This window comes from Neophocaena asiaeorientalis, unplaced genomic scaffold (genome assembly GCF_003031525.2).
Source record: "Neophocaena asiaeorientalis asiaeorientalis breed wild unplaced genomic scaffold, Neophocaena_asiaeorientalis_V1.1 scaffold1215, whole genome shotgun sequence".
Taxonomy (NCBI): Eukaryota; Metazoa; Chordata; class Mammalia; order Artiodactyla; family Phocoenidae; genus Neophocaena; species Neophocaena asiaeorientalis.
In genome coordinates, this window is record NW_020175386.1 from 235,186 (window position 1) to 254,452 (window position 19,267).

At 37.2% G+C, this 19,267-nt stretch overlaps 1 protein-coding gene across 1 annotated transcript in view; it reads right to left on the minus strand.

Annotated features, from left to right (window-relative positions):
• LOC112413693 (uncharacterized) overlaps positions 1-19,267 on the minus strand; it is a gene marked incomplete at its 5' end in the record, with an annotated part of 187,147 nt that overhangs the window by 60,521 nt on the left and 107,359 nt on the right. The window contains one exon of the mRNA XM_024765735.1: positions 17,810-17,969. Coding sequence (XP_024621503.1) covers positions 17,810-17,969 — 160 coding nt within the window. The remainder of the gene's footprint in view (positions 1-17,809; positions 17,970-19,267) is intronic.

A 19,267-nucleotide genomic window follows, 5' to 3' on the forward strand; every position in this document is an offset into this window, starting at 1 on the left:
ATGGGATACGTCTGTTCCCAGAAAGGCAAGACCTGAATTTCTCCCTGAAATCAGTTATTCACACTGTCAGTCACCACAGCTCTGCAAATCACCATGGTAGGGGGTGGGGGAAAGATGTGTCTCTCAGACCAGAAAATGAACTCAATAAAGATCCTAGTTTGCCACCATCAAGGACCCCTGGGAGAGTGTTTCCAATCTTATTGGTTGTAAAGAGTTTCCTTTGTTCAGCAGCAAGCTGGGAGTTAAAAAGCAAGGAAGTAGGAAGTTCCTAAAAATTTATAAGGGCTCTTTGGAGTAAAGGTGTGGTAGTTGTGTCTCCGAAGTAATATTTCATAGGGCAGGGTCTTCCTACTGAGTAAATCAGCAGGATCATAAACTGGCTGTTAGCTTGAAACATTTTCCATTTTCATCTTGTTTCCCCACTAAGTATTTAACAAATTTTTTGTAAGTTGAGGGCTACTATGTTGAAACATCCAAGGAAAGGAAAGATTATCCACACTTCTGTTAGAATTTGAAAGTGGAAAGAACGTATTTGCATTTCAGCCAGTTCGCAACTGTAATTGAGGTGAGAACCCCAAAAGGAGGTGACATCAGGAGGACACTTCCGGCACCACATCATTCAAACAGTAACCACACACGGAGATTACCTTTTCGGTGGTGAAGTCTTAGAGGGTTTCTTTCCTGTAAATTTTAAGAAGGAAACAAGTTCTCTCACGCCATCCCTACCTGATGTGGTCCCTAATGCTTCAACTCCCATAGAACTGACTCATTATCACATTAATAATTGCTCCAAATTGTCTCCTACTTTTTTAAAGGATGTCTATGGTTTCTACCTATTCTAATAGAATTGTATGTTCTTTGAAGTTAGGGATGTGACTTAAAACTGGCTATTTTCTCGCAAAGATGGTAACATACTGCGCTGTGATATAACATATTCAACATTTTCAAAAGGTAGATGGTAACCTAGAATTTAAAATTATTTTTAATGTTTCATTTTAAAAGGTAATAGTTTAATCACTAATCATCAGAGAAATGCAAATCAAAACTACAATGAGGTATCACCCCCACACCAGTCAGAATGACCATCATCAAAAAATCTACAAACAATAAATGCTGGAGAAGGTGTGGAGAAAAGGGAACCCTCTTGCACTGTTGGTGGGAATGTAAATTGATACAGCCACTATGGGGAACAGTATGGAGGGTCCTTAAAAAACTAAAAATAGAATTACCATATGATCCAGCAATCCCACTACTGGGCATATACCCTGAGAAAACCATAATTCAAAAAGAGTCACGTACCACAATGTTCATTGAAGCACTATTTACAATAGCCAGGACATGGAAGCAACCTAAGTGTCCATCATCGGATGAATGGATAAAGAAAATGTGGCACATATATATAATGGAATATTACTCAGCCATAAAAAGAAACGAAATTGAGTTATTTGCAGTGAGGTGGATGGACCTAGAGTCTGCCATACAGAGTGAAGTAAGTCAGAAAGAGAAAAACAAATACCGTATGCTAACACATATATATGGAATCTAAAAAAATATATATATGGTTCTGAAGAACCTAGGGGCAGGACAAGAATAAAGACGCAGACATAGAGAATGGACTTGAGGACACAGGGAGGGGTAAGGGTAAGCTGGGACGAAGTGAGAGAGCGGCATGGACATATATACACTACCAAATGTAAAATGGATAGCTAGTGGGAAGCAGCCGCATAGCGCAGGGAGATCAGCTCGGTGCTTTGTGACCACCTAGAGGGGTGGGATAGGGAGGGTGGGAGGGAGACGCAAGAGGGAGGAGATACGGGGTTATATGTACACATATAGCTGATTCAACTTGTTATACAGAAGAAACTAACACACCATTGTAAAGCAATTATCCTCTAATAAAGATGTTAAAAAAAAAGTAGTAGTTTAAACTGTATCATGCGCAACGAATGAGCAACCTCTGTCTCCAGTTCTTTTGTGAAATATAATGTTATATATTAGTATTATCGAATTCAAATAACTGTGGAGGGAAGAGAGAGAACACAGGTGCTTGGAACAAAAAGACCCAAGTTTCAGCCCAGGCTTTGCCTCTTACCAGAAACTTTGCCCAAGTCTTGGAGCCTCTCTTCAGTATGGGTATAATCATCAAATAGGAAAAGAGAAATCTTTCACGTAAAGTTATAGCAATTCTTTACAATTATCTATGTGAAGGTGCTTTATTAAGTTCTTTACGGTGGTAGGAGTAGCTGCCCTGTGTTAATAGTTACACCAGGACCGAGAAAAGCACTTTTAGAGAATTTGCGGGAGAAGATGTTCTTTAATAGGAGGATATAAAAGCATTCCAAGTTAAATACTAAACTTGATAAAAGGAAGCAATATAATACGCCCTAGATGTAAGCTGTGATATCCATAGTCACGTTCATCTACATCAAATGACTTAAATAAGATATCCAAGAGGGTATCTGATTACAAACTATAAAAATCAAGTAATTTTCCTTCTTCCTTTAAGAGAATATTGTCATTTAATAAAGGAAAAGGTACCAATGATTCAGTGATAAATAAGCAAGAAACCTAAGGATAAACACACACAGACACACACCACACACACACACACACACACTCTAAACTAAGACTGGAAATGTGCTTTCTCCTTTATTGCACCAATTCTATTCAACCTACTATGTGAGGGCTTCAACTTCTTGCTCAAAATTCAGTAATGTGCTGACTTAAAAAGTCATCTAGGCTTTCAATGAAGCTTCCTTTCTTAAACTAAAACTGAATCTTAAAAGCCGTGCCAACGTGTTTTAAGTCTGTCTGGCTGTTTCACGTACAAAAGTACAAGTGTACATTTCAAGGTCATAGCTTCCAAATATCCAAGCAATGGAAATCCTCAGTGTTCTTTCACTTAACCTACACATTGCTTCAAACACTGTTGTTTATAAAGCAATAATGAAAATAACAAGTCTATAAACCTGTGCTTAACGGCAGGGGTTTTGGGCTCCCAGGTCTTCAGACCTGTACTTTACGCAGTGATTTATACCTAGAGGAATTAAGGAAACAGTATAAAGAGGGGGAGAAAAGGAGGGAAAACTCACTCAAAGGGGCTGTGTGTGTATGTGTCTTTGTGTGTGTGTGTGTGTGTGTGCTTGCGCGTTATATGTTGTCACGGAAAAAAACAGCAGGAAGAGTCAGAAGATTCAGGGGAAAAAGCTCAGAGACCTTTGGCCAGGAAACCACTGCCTGTGGCAGAACAAACAAACAACCCATATGTCTGTAAATACTCTGAAAACCCTAGAGCAATATGGGGTGAGGGAAACCACTGGGGGAATGGCAACTGTGATATGTTACATACATGGGGGAAATTAGTGAGGTCTGCTGCTTGGAAGCGGGCTAAGGTGCATATTTTGAATCTGCAAGCAATTTTTTAAAAAAATCTTTTGGCCACTCTGCAAGGTATGCGGGATCTCATTTCCCCGAACAGGGATAGAACCCAGCCGCCTGTAGTGGAAGTGTGGAGTCTTAACCGCTGGACCACCAAGGAAGTCCCTGTGCAAGCAATTTTGACTTAGGTTACATGTTTTTGGTGGTTATCTGAGGGTGAGAGGCTAGTATTGGGAAGGGAGGGACAATACCACTGCATTAAAAGATCTTCTTCTATATTTAAAGGTCAAGGGGCTGCAAACAGATGCACTGGGTGATTTCATGCATTTTCATGGCTATTTCTTTCTTGGGCCTTGAAGCCAACACACTAGCTTTGTATGTTAGACATTTTCTTCACTGACACAGGAGTGTCTTGAAAGACAGGCCAAGAGAGAAAGGATCTAACGTCTACTACCCAGATTCCCAAGTTGATTTTGCGAGATGTCTTACCTTCCGATGTCTTACTTGTTGGAATGATATGTCTTATTGTCCAGACAGTGACTGAATGACAACAGTAAAGGCAAGTAACTGCTTGCATTGCTTTTCTTACTTTGCACAGAATTGGCCATTCTTTTAGTCTCAAGTCTCAGTCTTATCATTTTAGTTCTTTGTGAGGAAAATAACATGTTTTAGCCCACTTTCTATGGACTTTCTTGTTTCAGGACGATACCTTTATTACTGTTATCTACCTACCTATGTTGAGATACATAAAGTATTAATATGACTTTGAAATCTTCCTCCATTAAAATTACAGGATTCAGGTAAAATGTGTTATTCTGGCCCTTAAGTGGTCCTCTATGCTCTGGAAAAACCTTCCCGCCTGTAGGGCCTCCTCGAGGATTCCCTTACTGGTTCTTAGTACAGGAACAAGCCCTGCTCACCATCAGTGTCTGGGGAACAATACTGCAATTCTAAGTTGGCATAGAATGAAAAACTGAAAAGTTCATTCCCTAATGCTTGGCCTTTGATGTCTTGGCACATAAGCTGAGATTCCTGTGTTGAACATCTAGCAAGGGCCATTTTACCATGTATCGTTTCTAAATTACATATCGAGGGCAAAATGGCATATAACCTACTTACATATTTGTAATCATGCAAACACAAAAGAAAAGGCAGAAAGATTCTTATTCAGGAGGGTTTCATCCCTTTTCCGAAACATTCTGATACTTGCAAAGATCACACCTGGCAAAATGTCCCAGATTTTAGCCCTGGATGTGACATTTATTATGATGGACAGGTCATCTCTCTGAGTCTCACTAATTTCCCTCACCTGTGAAATTGTCTGATCCTATTACCTCAAGGCTTCTCCAAGGAACAAATAAAATAATGTTGACAACATGTTAAAGACCTTCATGTATGATACTAACATGAGGTACTATCATTCCTTTTAATGTTTTAAGTGAAAAACTACAAATTAATTGTATTTCCAAGAGAAATTTAAAGAACTGTTTGTTAGATCATAGCAGTAAAACCTTTTGGGTTAAAAATAATAACAAAAGAGCCAAGGAAAAGGCATATCCTCTCTAGAGAAGTTTTATTTCTTATTACATCCTTCTACACTCTGACTTGTTAAGCAAATATTCTCATCTATACATTTGTATAACACTCTCACAGTATAAGGTTAAAAAAAAAAACACCAAAAATCAAGGCAGATACAAACATTCCCTTTCATTCTAATTACCTAACAGCAAAATTCTCTGTCCTTCATTAATCACTGGGATGTAATTATAAATTTCGTTGGGGCTGGGGAAACCTTCATCAAAAACAGCATAGAAGGGCTTCCCTGGTGGCGCAGTGGTTGAGAGTCCGCCTGCCGATGCAGGGGTCACGGGTTCGTGCCCCGGTCCGGGAGGATCCCGCATGCCGCGGAGCGGCTGGGCCCGTGAGCCATGGCCGCTGGGCCTGCGCGTCCGGAGCCTGTGCTCCGCAGCGGGAGAGGCCACAACAGTGAGAGGCCCGCGTACAGAAAAAAAAAAAAAAAAAAAAAACAGCAAAAAAAAATTACATTAAGAAACATTTGTTGAGTTTCACATGTTTTTTAAACATATGAAAATCATATTTATGCCCTTTTTGATATATCTATTAATGAAAAACCAATTTGTCTATTTACACCGTGCAGACTATCGTTTGTTAAGCCAATAAACTCATAATGATTAGGCTTAAGAAAAAAATGTAAACACAAAGGCCTCTTCCACCATTATACTGCACAATCAAAAATGTCAGGATTGGCTAAATCTGGAGGAAGACACAGTTAATAAAAAGTGTTTCAATTCAACTGTTTAGCTACTGTCGTCATGTTTCCTCATTATATTCCTCCTGAAAAATTCACTAGTGGCAATTTTCCTGAATACTAAAAATAGGAAATACCAGTGGCTGACAGGATCATTTAAAAAAATGTATAGCCATTACCAACATCATCATAGTAGAGTCCTTATGCGTGAGGGTTATGTACTATATCTTTGGTTTCTGCCCAACAAGAAGAAAGTGGTTACGCATAGAATTTTCAAAGAATGAAGGAAGGAAGAGGGAAAGAGAGGAAGGGAGGAATGAAGAAAAGAAAGAAAGAAGAGAAGGAGAAGGAAGGAGGGAAGGAAGGAAGGATTACCACTACCTAAACTGTTAGGTGACTTGATTTAGCCATAAAATTTCTATTTAGTGTTAAAAACTAAACTTTCCTCTAATATTGATTCATGCAGAGAGGAGGTGATTTGCCTTCTCTGTGAATTCAATACATCAAATAGATAGGATCCTGGATATGGGATCCCTACACCAAAACAAACTCAAGAAACACTTGGTGTTTATATGCTTCTCCCCCAGACAACTGAATGTCACATTTTATTTGTAGAGCGTATATGTGATATGAATTTTTCTTGGTGAAGAGTAGGCAAATGCATTACACTGTAAGGTAAATCAGGGTACACGATATGGCATACGTGGCACGTCCTGCCAGCAAGAATCAAAAATATTTAGCGCTGCAAATGGGACAGAAACTCTGCACGTTCGCTCCTGTTTATGCCAACCCCTTGGTGACAGACTTTCCTTCAATGAATTCTCAGCAGTTTTCTTGATAGACACAAATGATTTTGGAGAAATAGAGAAAAACAGAAGGCAAATAGAGATGCAGCATTTACTGCTGAACATGGAAAACCAGGACAATCAACTACATTAGTTTATGACAATGAAGCTTTCATCAGTGCGGCAAAAATGTCAGTAAAGTGCACTGTTCCTTCATGACTGTTCCTGGACTCTGGCGATATAGTTTGCTTATCCGTTTAAGGATTGCAGAAAATAACAACTCCCTTCCAGGTATGGTAATGAAAAAGATGATATTAAACTGTTCATTGGGTCAATCTCCACTATCGCTTACAAATAATGAATATGTCTCTTACAAGACTGAAATTACTCTACATTCTTTTAGGAAGAGAAAAAAGTCCTAACAAAATTTTGATATTTGAAGTGACCCTAAAGCTATAGCAAATAAAACAATTCTCAGAAAAACACTGTTATCATAACAGAACCAATTCTCTTTCAGCCCTGATGATCTTTAGTGTCCTTTCCTCTTACACGATTACATGGTATGCAACAATAGACTACCATAAGCATTATATGAGGCTCAAGAGGGGAAAGAAACTAATACCATTAATAACTTTTTTTCTTTTCTTGGCATTTATTATTGAACCTTGGGGTCAAAGTCCTCCAGGCTATGTTGCTCTAAAATCCCTTAAAAAAATCTTAGGGGGGGATAAAAAAAGACTGCTTGTGTTCTTCATGTTTCAAAGAAAAGAGAGAATACAGACTATGTGTACATACAGAGTCATAAATTCTGAGTATCCAAATGTCCTACATAGTAATCTGATTTCTTGAAAGAGGAGCAGCAATGTGTATTTTTGTCTCCATGGAATCTACCTGAGGACTCATGGGAGTTGGCAGGAGAGGTGATTCTTTCCCGCTTATCAATCCTTGGCATCCCGCCGAACAGAGAAGGCCCAGAGATGGTGTCCTCATGAGGAAGCAGGCCTCTGCCCAGGCACATTCGGCTCAAGTCAACATTACCTGAATGTTTACTGTGTGAGAGCTCCTATCCTAGGTCTGCGGGGGGAAGCAGATGTCCTGAAGAAACAGGACAACTTAAGGAGCTTTTGAGTAGCAAGAAAAGAAATGACATTCAGTGAAAAACATAAAATATGTTCAGAATACGAACAATATAAAGTTCTTAATTGTCTGAACACATGCAGATGGAGAGGCTGGTTTCTGTTGGATTGGTCCGGCAGATCCCAGAAAGCCTCACAGTGGAGCTGGTATCCAGCCTGACCTTGAAATGCAGAGGATTTTGAATGGACAAGATCGTGGGGAAGGGGGCTCCACGAAAGAAACACGACTGCAAAGGCCTAGAGTTAGAAACGTTAAGTGTATATTTGAGGAAAAGCAAATATCCAGGTATTGAGAGGGTTACATATGGTTGAACTCTCTAGAGCCAACCCAGATCTGCCCTGTATACCTTAAGTACCTGGAATTTTCTTCCTTAAACTGGAACCTAAAAAGAAAAAAAAAAATTCCCGGTAATCTCAAGTTTTATGAGTTTTACTTTTAGATTCATGTTTCCATTTCCATGACAGTACTCGAGGTGATGAAGATGTTCTAAAATTAGGTTACTCTGTAAACATGATAAAGACCACTGATCCGGGCACTTTAAATGGGTGGACATAAAAGTATGTAAACTGCATCTTAATAAAGGTGTTAAAGTTTATTTTACCCACTTTAAAGAGGCAAAAAAAATCTTTTAAAATAATGAAGTTAGACTTTCATTACTTAACTCTATGTTTATCATATTACAGTCTGCTGACCACTGTGAAATTCTTAGCTGCATTTTAAGGGATGCCCAAGAATTCCTTTAAAAGGTGTTTTAGCTTATTTCTAGGGTATACAGGAATAAGATGGAAATTAAGAGATGAGAAGGACAGATTTTAGAAGGGTATACACATTAAAAGAAATTGTCAACAGGGACAATTTGGTTTTTATATTAAAAATTCCTTTGATAATACATGATACCAAGAAATGGTCTGATCTGAAGCAATGCACATATGGCATGTATCAGTATCTCTATCCCAGATTGGACTGTGACTGTTTTCCCATGCAGACTCCTCAGAGTTTGAAACCAACTCCCTCTTGGTCAAGGGTAGTTAGTTTCCTGTACTTAGATTCTCTTGTCCTTCCCTTCAGACTTTGCAATATCTAAAGCGTTATAGAAATTTCAAAAAATCCTGAGGGTTTAGTTAAAAATTGCATTCTTTGTTTAAAAATAAACTTAGTGACATATCTCATTTCATCCTGAAGAAAAAAATAAACTTATTGTTCAAGATTTTACATGTGACTAGAGATAATTAGAAGATGCCTGGAAAGGAATATCAGCAAAATATGAAAAAGCAAAGGTCTGAAGGCATTCTAGAAGGATACAAACTTTGGAGAGGGCAGACTTTATTTATTTGGTAAATCATGAAATACTTACAAAAACAAAACAACCCAGAAACATGCTTTTCATAGCAAGAAATTAAAAATAAGCAAGTTTCTTAAGCAAAGAGATAAATGGGTCATAGATCAACCTGGTGACAGGTTGTAGAGTGGCAATGAGAGCTTTTCCAACAGCTTGCCTGAGAAGAAGCCAAGGGACCAGCCTGAAAACCAGAAACTAAATGTAGATGGCAGCGTGAGTCACTTGGAGCCCCGCATTGCGACTCTCATTGCTGCCAAATATACAGCAGGAAGAGTCACAACAGCTTAGCTGTATTTTAGAACCTAATCAAGGCATAAAGCACAACTGCTGCTGTTGGCAGCGACAATGGAAACCAAACTGCACTCCTAATTGGAAGGGAGGAAATGTGGACAAAGAGAAACAACCAACCAAATCTCAACAGGACAAACAAAGTTTGACCAGGTTCTGCCACCAAAGTAAGCAATGTGCACGTTTCCCCAAAACTTGAATGGTATCAGTCAGAATGGACCAGGAGACACGCTGTAAACGTGCTGGCCTATATATTCTTACAACATTGATGCTGTCTGGGATTTTCTTTCCTCCCAGTCTGAAGATAGATCATAAGGCCATGATGCAGCAGACAGATTGTCATGACTGAAACACCTGCTCGTGAGCGTAACATGAATTGCTGGTTTTGTCTGTTTCATATTCTTTCTGCATAATGGATGCTCCTAAATGGTACAGGACTGTGGCTTGTAAAGGATTTTAAATTGTGCCTGATACTTTTCCCTTTCAAAGAGCTTTATAGGTCTTTTTTTTCCTAATTGTGAAAAAACATGTATTCATTATGAAAATTAATAGGAAATTTATAAAAGCACAAAGAAGATCAAAGGAAGATCTAACCACTTGGACAACTTTATGTATACCTTTGTAACTTTTGACTTGACTTTACAGTCTTTCATGGGTCATTTCTGCACCAGTTCATATTGAAATACTGGGAACGATGGTTTTGGAATGGACACAGGAAGTGAGATGCTACAGTATGAGTCCTTTTCTTTCCTGTTTATCCAGTCTTAGTGCTCCCTATTACCTGTATCTGCTAAACTCTTTTCTGTGCTCCAAAATATCATAACATTTTATCCCCTGCTTGGAGCATCCTTTCTTTTGGTGGCCAATTTGTCCTTGGACTACTTACTCTTCATCTTAAATCCCCATCTCAATCATTTTCTACAGCGTGAGATCTTCAATGGACCTTTCAAATGGGTTAATATTATCTTTGTTGAAGGTACCACAATAATATCCAGCAAATAGCTCTATTATTCCACTAGCTTAATGTATTGTTATTATATTTTCCCTCATTTATTTCCTTACTGGACTACAAGGGAAGAGACACTCTTTTAACTTACTTTCACTTGCACCTAAGAACAGTACGTACTTCCTAAAAAGATGATCAATAAAAAAGTGGTGAATAAATGATTGGATGGATAAATAAATAAAGTTACTTCATCTCACTGAGCCTCAATCTTCTCGTCTGCAAAATGAGAGTAATGACAAACCCCTATGTTTGCTTTGAGAATTAAATGAACCAACATATAAACTGCTTGACATTAGAGACTGAGCCACAGTAATAGCTATTTATTTGCTCCCTTCATTCCTAAAAGAGATCACTTAAATTCTAAGAATTATTTTAAAAATTCTCTTTGACCTACCAAAATGCAAGTGTTCAGAGTCAAACAAATGATTTCTCTGAACAAGTAGTAATGCTGTGATGACACTTTTGCAATATTAATTTATCCAAGCTTTGTGACTATTAAAAGTCCAAAGAACACCTTACAGAAACTAAATAAGTAAAAGGAACAAAGAGGAGTAGCCAAGATTGTATTTCGATAGAGCTGTATCTTAGTCTCATTAAAACCTATACTAACGCAAGTAATGTTGGAAAACTTGTGTTTCTCCAAAAACACTAAGATGCGATAAAGTGTTTGACTTTCATTTTTCCTGGTAAAGAACATTATACTGCCAATGAAAAAAGAAAAAGACATTGTTTAATGCCTTACATGAAATTTAATTTCACACCACATAATTATTAAAAGATAAGTAGCTCCTGCATTATTAATAAGAATAAATAATAATATGGCAATTAAATAACTATCACTAATGACTTCTTCATTAATATGCTAGTAGTTGGCTGTTTTATCATGAAGAGAAATTAGAGTAAGATAGTCGAAAACTTCAGTAAATAATAAAACAGAAAGCTGTGTATTGTGTCTTGGTTAATTACAACTGTATCGGATTCTTAGGGATCGCTAAAGAAGAAATTTGCGTACTGAGTACAGAAGTAGTTCAAAGCTAATAGGTGCTTTGTTACAAACAAAACTCTCTCATGTCTCTTTGAGTTTAAGTTTGTTTACTCTTAGAAAAACTTGATTTCCTGTGTCTGAAGAAAATAAGCTTATAAAAAAGATGAAAAAGCTGCTATATACCGCTCCAGTAAAAGGGAGGCTAACAAATTAAGCGTTAATGAATCAAAAACATATGGATTACCCTTCACTCCAAATAGAAATGATTTTAGAATCAAGGGGGAAAGTACTTAGCAAAATGTCAATAAGTCTTTGTCAATCTTAAAGCACAAACATTTGAGGTATCTTCAGAAAGCTCCTAGTTATTACTTTCTTTAGTCGTTATCTATCGTTTTCACTTCACAGAAGAGATCTCTCCATGCCCGAATGATCTTTCAAAAGTTTAACAACATATTGGGTAAGTTATAAACAAACATCCCAGAAGTTCAGAGATAAAAAAAAGATGAAGGGAGAAAAGTGTATCGATTAACCAAAACCATCATAACGACAGAAAAATTTCCTCTGCTCCTTGCTTACCATGATTTGAAAAACAAAGCCAAAATGTCTGTTGTCACGTACCTTTTAAAAATTATCCTCTTTTTTATATATGTATATATTAAACTGTAGCTAAGATTTATATTTTCCAATTAGATCAATATCAATCTTTTTATTGCACAAGAATTGGAATTTATATGCTGTGGCTAGTTCTAATTACAGTCTACATTTATAGAAAAATCTTTAAAAGATAACTGTCTTCATGCTTCTTTAGAATTGGGAATTTGTTCAATGCAAGAAGAAAATAACCTTGGATATGGAGTTCAGAATAGATATTTTATTACTGAGCAGAAACCTCTTTATTTAAGATAATTTAGGCATAATTGTAAGCTGTATTCACTCAAGTCCCTAAGAGACATTCTTTACTGGAACAAAAGAAATGTTCTTCTTGAATGCAGCAGTGGTTTTAGCACCTAGTCCACTACCTTCCCAACAAAGAACAGTTCATTTACCATTCTGCATTGCTGCATGTCTCTTTCACTAAGCATTCTGTTCTGGAGCCTAAGAGTCTTATTTCTTACTAGTGGACACAATTCAGTGCCTTTCAGACAGTTGGAAAGGGGGGGACCTCCACGGGTGAAGGCTGTAAGTGTAAAAGTCCACTGGGATCACAGTCAGGGACCGGAAGTGTTACATGCAGATGGTTTCAGGGCCCACCATTTGTTCTCCTGCTATCAGGACTGAAGATGCTCTTCAGCTCTAGTTGACTTAGACCCTGCTTCCTACCTCTTAGACTCAGAGCAGCCTGCTTGCACTTTGAACCAATAAGATTCAAGTCTTCTTTGTTTAGTAGTCACCACTCTGACATGTTGTTTATCCTCACCTACTTTCAAGTCCCCACCAAGCTTGTAAAATGCTCAAAGCCTTGGACCTGTCCCTCGGCTACAGGACAGGGTGGTGAACATGTGATGCCACATAAATGCAATCCATAAGTGACTGTGGGATTTGATTGGATAGTTAGAGAATGCCATGGACCATTTGGACCTTTCATGAATAAACAACTCTTAACGATGGAAAACTGAAGCATGTATTAGACAGAGTGCATTCAGCTATTTACCTTCCAAGAAGCAAAAGTATTAGTTACAGCTTTAAAGTAAGCAATTTATAAAATTCAATGCAAAGGCAACTCAAAGTCTTAACCGAATGAGTTACTTCTTTTTATTAAAACTTTCCATGGCTTCCCACTGCCCGTGATAAATATGTAGGCCTGACTAGTATGCACTTTCCTAGTTTCCAGTCTACCTCTCTAGGCTGCTCTCTCGCCTCCTTTCCATCCTTCGTTCCAGCCAAAAACAACTGCTTTCAGTTTTCAGACTCTCTTGGTATTTCCTATCACTATACCGCGACTCACTGTCTCCTTTCTCTTAGAGATGATAATTGGGTCGATAATATTCAGTTCATAGGCTCATTATTTGATCGCAAAGACAGATTCTGAATACAGACTTTTGCATGGAAAAATCTATCAAGTGTCTCCACCTCAAGCCCCCATCAACATGCTTCCGTTTTTTCTGTTTGCTGCCACCTTGCAACTTATGACCCACGTCAAAGCTTTCACCGCACTCCCTGGCTGTATACCCCAAGTGGAGATGAGTAATACTTCCAGGAAAACGCGGCAGTCATACTACGACACAATGCCCGCAATTTTCTGTGTCAATAACAATGGTTAGGTTTACCTCCTTAGTAATTCATCGGTAAAGGTAGGTTCAGGTTTTCTTAATCATCTCCTTTTATTAAAAATTATAAATTGTATAGAACCCTCATAATAGAACTTCATCAAGAATGAACTAAAGCACTCAATCGTTGTGGTCCCTACCCAAGTACACAAAAGTAGTGGATAAATAGCAAGGATAAGAGAACGGGGTGTGTTTCTATGTGTGTGTGATTCCCTGTATGTACACATTCATGATAAGAGGTGGGCAGCTCCTTCTCAGGGTATCTTACATATTTCCACTGTACAGCCATCCCTTAATAAAAACTACTCTAACGTACAACAGAAATATTCATCTTCATTAATTGCATATGGTAGTTCTCAGATAGTACAGACACTCGAGAAATAGACTTCTTAGTTGCTGTGTTTTCCAGTTACACTGCTTGATCGGATCTCTAAATTTACACTCCGTTGTCCCACGAGGCACAACCGTCCTAACTCTCCAACTCTGCCTAGCAACCTGCTGCTCCTATGAGCTCCGATAGCCCATTCTAAAGTGACAGAATTAAGTGCCTAAGTACTGAAGCTTTGCTTCCCGATATGGTTAAAACCATTAGATAAGTTGAAGCATATCCATTCAATCTGTGTACCTAGAAATATCATTTCTTCTGTTGCTAATGAAGGTCCTACAGCACAAATTTATTAAAGGTATACGTTTGCATGGGATAATAATTGGGTCGATAATATTAAATTCATAGGCTCATTATCTAATTGCAAGGGCACATTATGAATACAGCTTCTAAAATGTATTTTGATGAAAAACACTACATCCTGACCTAATCATATCAACCTTATGCTATCTAATTAAGGATGCAAAAAATCATTAGAGTCGCAAAATATTAGTTCCAGCTCCATCAGGCTGTGAGCTGCCCCTTCATGAATATATATTTTTTTAACTCCATGATAAATAATGAGGTAAAAATGACGAAATTTGCATGTAGGCAAATTAGTTTAATAGAATGATGTCTTTTCTGACTACTGAAAGTGACCTTTTCCTTCTCAAAAACATGGCTAAAATACCTTGGAATTATCATGTGGCTGTCTTCGCACAAATGATAAATTGTATGTATGAACAATATAAAAATTACAAAATGCAATGATCCTAAATTCTCATCATACTCTAAATGTATTCTGTGCTTTTGCATTTATCAATTTAATAAAATGAAATTAAGCATATTATAAAGTGTCCATTTATGTGGCAATTTTTAATCCAGAGCATAAAAATGAGAAGCACGTGCTTAATAGCTAGCACTATGGCAAAAATCTAGAACAAATTTTTAACGCACAAGAATTCTAGACTACTTACTTGAAATACTTTTATATTAAAATGTCCACTCAACTCTTAATTTAGCATTTTAGATTATAGATGATTGCTCTCAATTAAACTGGTATAATATCTTGAAATCAGTACATCAATTATTCAACAGTGCTACCTTACTTCCCTATTGAAATAAACTAGACAAGCAATCATAAAACAAGTTAAGAAGAATAACATACAAAAATTAATCATAAGGAAGAGAAAGGCTTCATAGTATAAACACCAGGTCATGAAGAGATGTGACAAACAAATAAAATATATACGTCTACAATTTAACTTCGAGAATGTTTCTGTGTGCTTAACAAACGTCACTCCAACAGCAAGAAATAACAGGTGTTCTACAGATTTTCAAATGATTTGCATACACATCTCTATGAGCCTCATCACTGATGGATGCTGAGTCTGTGCTGTGAAAGGAACAGCAGCAATTCATCCAGATGTATTAACTTCTGGTAATGGCTCAACAGAATCTAAGCCAAAATATTTTACTTAAGACAAAAATGCCTTTGATTAAATCGTTTACTTTGGTTACACTTAATCAAATTGTCTTTTCTCTGATCCATCTGAATGTGGACACACAGTCAGCAGGATGGACTAGAAACTCAAGTGACACTCTCTTCCTGAGTTCTACTCTTGTCCATCACGTGTCAGCTAAGCCATTTTACAAAGAAGAGAATATTAATTTTAAAGAATTAAGGAATTTCACAATCTCCTTTAATTTTCCTTCTAGCACTTAAGCACTAGTTGACTCCTCCCTCCCTCCCTCTTCTCCTCTCTCTCCTCCTGTTCTTCCTCTTCTCCCCCATCTCTCATTCTCTGTCTTCTCTAGCTAAAATAAAAATAATTCTCTATTTTTCTCTGTATTCTCTTGTTCAGCTCAAATCATTTTGGTACATAAGTTTGGTTGCCTTCCAAATTTCTAAACTTCCATGTTGTGAAACTTAATGACAAAATAAAATGAACAGGCACTTTGAAATTATCCTAGAGAGAAAGTGCTGTTTGCTTGATTTTTAGGATCATTTCAACCACTTTGGCCTTTTAAAAAGTATGCTGTTAGTCAAGGATTTTTGAAGAAGAAACCAAAATGGATATAAGGTAAAGTAAAAACTGTTTTACTTTAAGTCAAGGACAGTGGTCTTAAAAATGTCTGCTGTAATTTTAAACTAATTATTAAATTAAGAGAATTCAAGACATATTGAGTATATTGTTAGTAAACCCATGTGGAATTTTTTTAAAAGCTAATGTTTAGGTTTCTATCAAGTAGAGAAGAGGATGAGGTAGATTTTATGTCTATTATACGGGCAGATTAAATAGGTTTAATAATTCAATGGTTCATGCACACATTCTTTTATGTATTGAAAAAACAGACAATAAAAATGTACTATATTCTGCAGACCCTGTTAGGGCTTGAGGACACAAAGATGGAGAAACTATTGGTTTACTACACAAGAAGTCTTCGTCTAAAGAGGAAGAGGAACACACGGGGAGTTAATCCCTAGATTGTGTGTTAGATGCTGGAAAGGTCAAGTAAAACAGGCAGTTTTAGCAAAAAGGAGATGGTTGTCTCTGGCAGCTCCACCGAGAAAACACTCAAACTGAGCCCTGGAGAATAGTTTGTTTGCCCGGTGGTACGTGAGGAGTTGGGAGGCTGTCTTTCCAAACAGAGAGGAATGTACGGTAATGTGAAACAGTATGACATATTTAGCAAATTATCCGTATTTTATATGGCCTCCTCATATTTTGCTAAGAAGCATTTGGTAAGAGGAATGTTGAGAAAGGATGGGAGAGATGAGCACACAGGAGATGTCACTGGAGAGGCAGAAAAGAATCAGATCAGATGGCAAACACACAATAGTATGAGGTTATTGAAGGTTTTATGACAGGGGACTGCAGGGTCAGACTTGCATTTTAGAAATACTATTTTGACAAGAGACGAGGATGAATTCATGGACAGTGCAACAATGTGGCAACTGTAGCATAGGATTGAAGGCAGAGAAAGCCATTGGCAAAGTATGGCTGTCATTCAGAAGGTGGGTATTGAGGTCCTAGACATAGGTAGTAGCAAATGGAATAGAGAAGAGGAGATATTAAGGAAGACAAAGAAAAGTCTAGAAAAACTCTTGAGTTTTAGATCTTTGTGATTCAGAGTACATGAAAATGCCAAGTACAGAGATTATGGAAGTGTAAATGGCACAGGTAAAATGTATGCATTAATTAATTAACTAAGTCGATTTTGTTTGGACCATACTAGGTTTTAGGTAAATTCGGGACGTTCATCTGGAGATATCAAGTAGGCTGCTGGATTGTATTTTGGGGGGACTCAGAGAGGAGGTGTATTCTGGAGACACGTATTTGATCATCTTCAGCCGGATGGAAGACACAGTTTGAAAGGAGGTTTATCAAAGAACTATGGAGAGTCAGACAAGGAATAAACCAAGTACAGAACCCTGGGAGACGCTAACACGTAAGAGCCTGGTGAAGCCAATGAAAAAGGCAAAGGAGATTTCTCCTGAAAGAGGGAAATTAGTCTAGGGGACTGACTAACAAAAGCATCAAAGGAGGAAGGCAGAAGTAATATCCCTTCCCTCCTGTTCACTCAAAGTCACTTTAAAGCTGAAAATCTTGTCATGTGTGGAAACTCATTCTTTTATGTTCTTCATAACCGTTGTGTATTTTGCCATATATATATATATATATATATATATACACACACACACATACATATATATACATATATATGTATATGGCAGGTATCAATAAATATTTTTGTAAGAAAATAAGAGTGCTGAACTATAAGTACCATCTGGTCATGTCTCCTCATCTCGACTAATAAAAAAATAAACATACAACTGAGCGGCAAGATTTGTACAGTGGTGGCAATCAAATACAATAGTAAATGGCTTCAAAAAACAATGTGAGAAAATTTAACAGCTGACTGATATGCTAACGGAATGAGCTTCTTTCGTGCAGTCAAAACACAAAGCTACTTCAAACCAACTCACCTTCCTTCTCTCACCATTGAGTCCTCTCCATTGCTCAGATCTTTTTACTATATAGCTTAGTTCCTGATTGGAAATCTCCAAATCATGTGGTATAAAAAACTTGGTTTCTTCACTGTGGATGCGCTGAAATGCGTCTAATATCCAGGAATCATTGTGCAATCTAAAAGCAAAATCATTTGTTATTTGGTTTTTTTCCCAAATATTGTTTGCTTTTTTCCAAAAATGTAATTAAACACTTTGTCTCTTTTATAAATTTCTATGTATTTAATTCACTAGTCCCCTTTCTTTTTTAGAAATTATTTGACTAAGATTCCAGAAATGATTTAATGATTTTCTCTGCTAGATATCATAATCCAACAACAACAATTTGGGATTTTTACAGCTATCTCCTAGAAGCCTACTATGTCTGATTCTAAGTTATAGACTGTAGAAAAATGAGAAATATTTAGCCATTAGTTTGTATATGAAATTAGTTCAAATGAAAGGGATTTGTCAAAGGAAATTTGAGTTTGGATTTATATTTCCTCAGCAAGTTGGTTTTAGTGTCATGCCACAAGCTCAGTCAGCACAGACGTTTTGCTTGGTTGGTTGCTTTACAACGTGAGTAATAAATGGACAAATCTGGTGAAGTATCTAACCTGATGAGTGACTCATTTAATCTTTTCCCATTTTTCAAAACATCTCCAAATATTCATTTAGAAAAGCACTGCTTTTCTTGTGATACTGATAAACTGACAGCAAAGTATCTTACTAAAAAATATTAATACTTCACTAGTAACATTTAGATGAGTATTATAAACATTAATTAAGCCAATGCTTATAAAACTTTCCCATAAATTACCTCTAAGTTCAGAGAAGAGAAAATGTGTATTCTATCTCTAATCTATCAGTATATTTGTTTTAATATAATGCTTGTTTTTTGTAAAAGTTTAAGTAAAATTAAAACTCTGGGGAAATATCATATTTATCCTGGGACTTAGTGGACACTTGGCTGACCATGTTTGCCTGGAACCAGTTTTAAAAAGATAGAATTGTGCCACTAACAGTCTGTAGACCAGATCAAGAACCCTAATGCATCACAGTGTCAGTAAACTACCCATTTGAGAAGTAAGTTTTTACAAGATGCCCAAAATATAAATTGGACTATCAAGATAATTAAGGATCACATGGAAATGTCTTTCTGCATGGTGTGGAGAATTTTAAGTATTTTCTTTCAATGATCAGGATAATTATATTTTGCTTTAAATGGGCTAGATAATAAAATTTAAATGTATTGCTTTCCTATTATAATGGTAGTTCATTTCACATTCACTGTGTTACCTAGCTTTACCTTAATCCTGTCATTTACATATTTACATGTTAAAATCAAAAGTTAGTCTTACTCTTTGGGGGGCTTCCCTGGTGGCGCAGTGGTTGCGAGTCCGCCTGCCGATGCAGGGGACACGGGTTCGTGCCCCG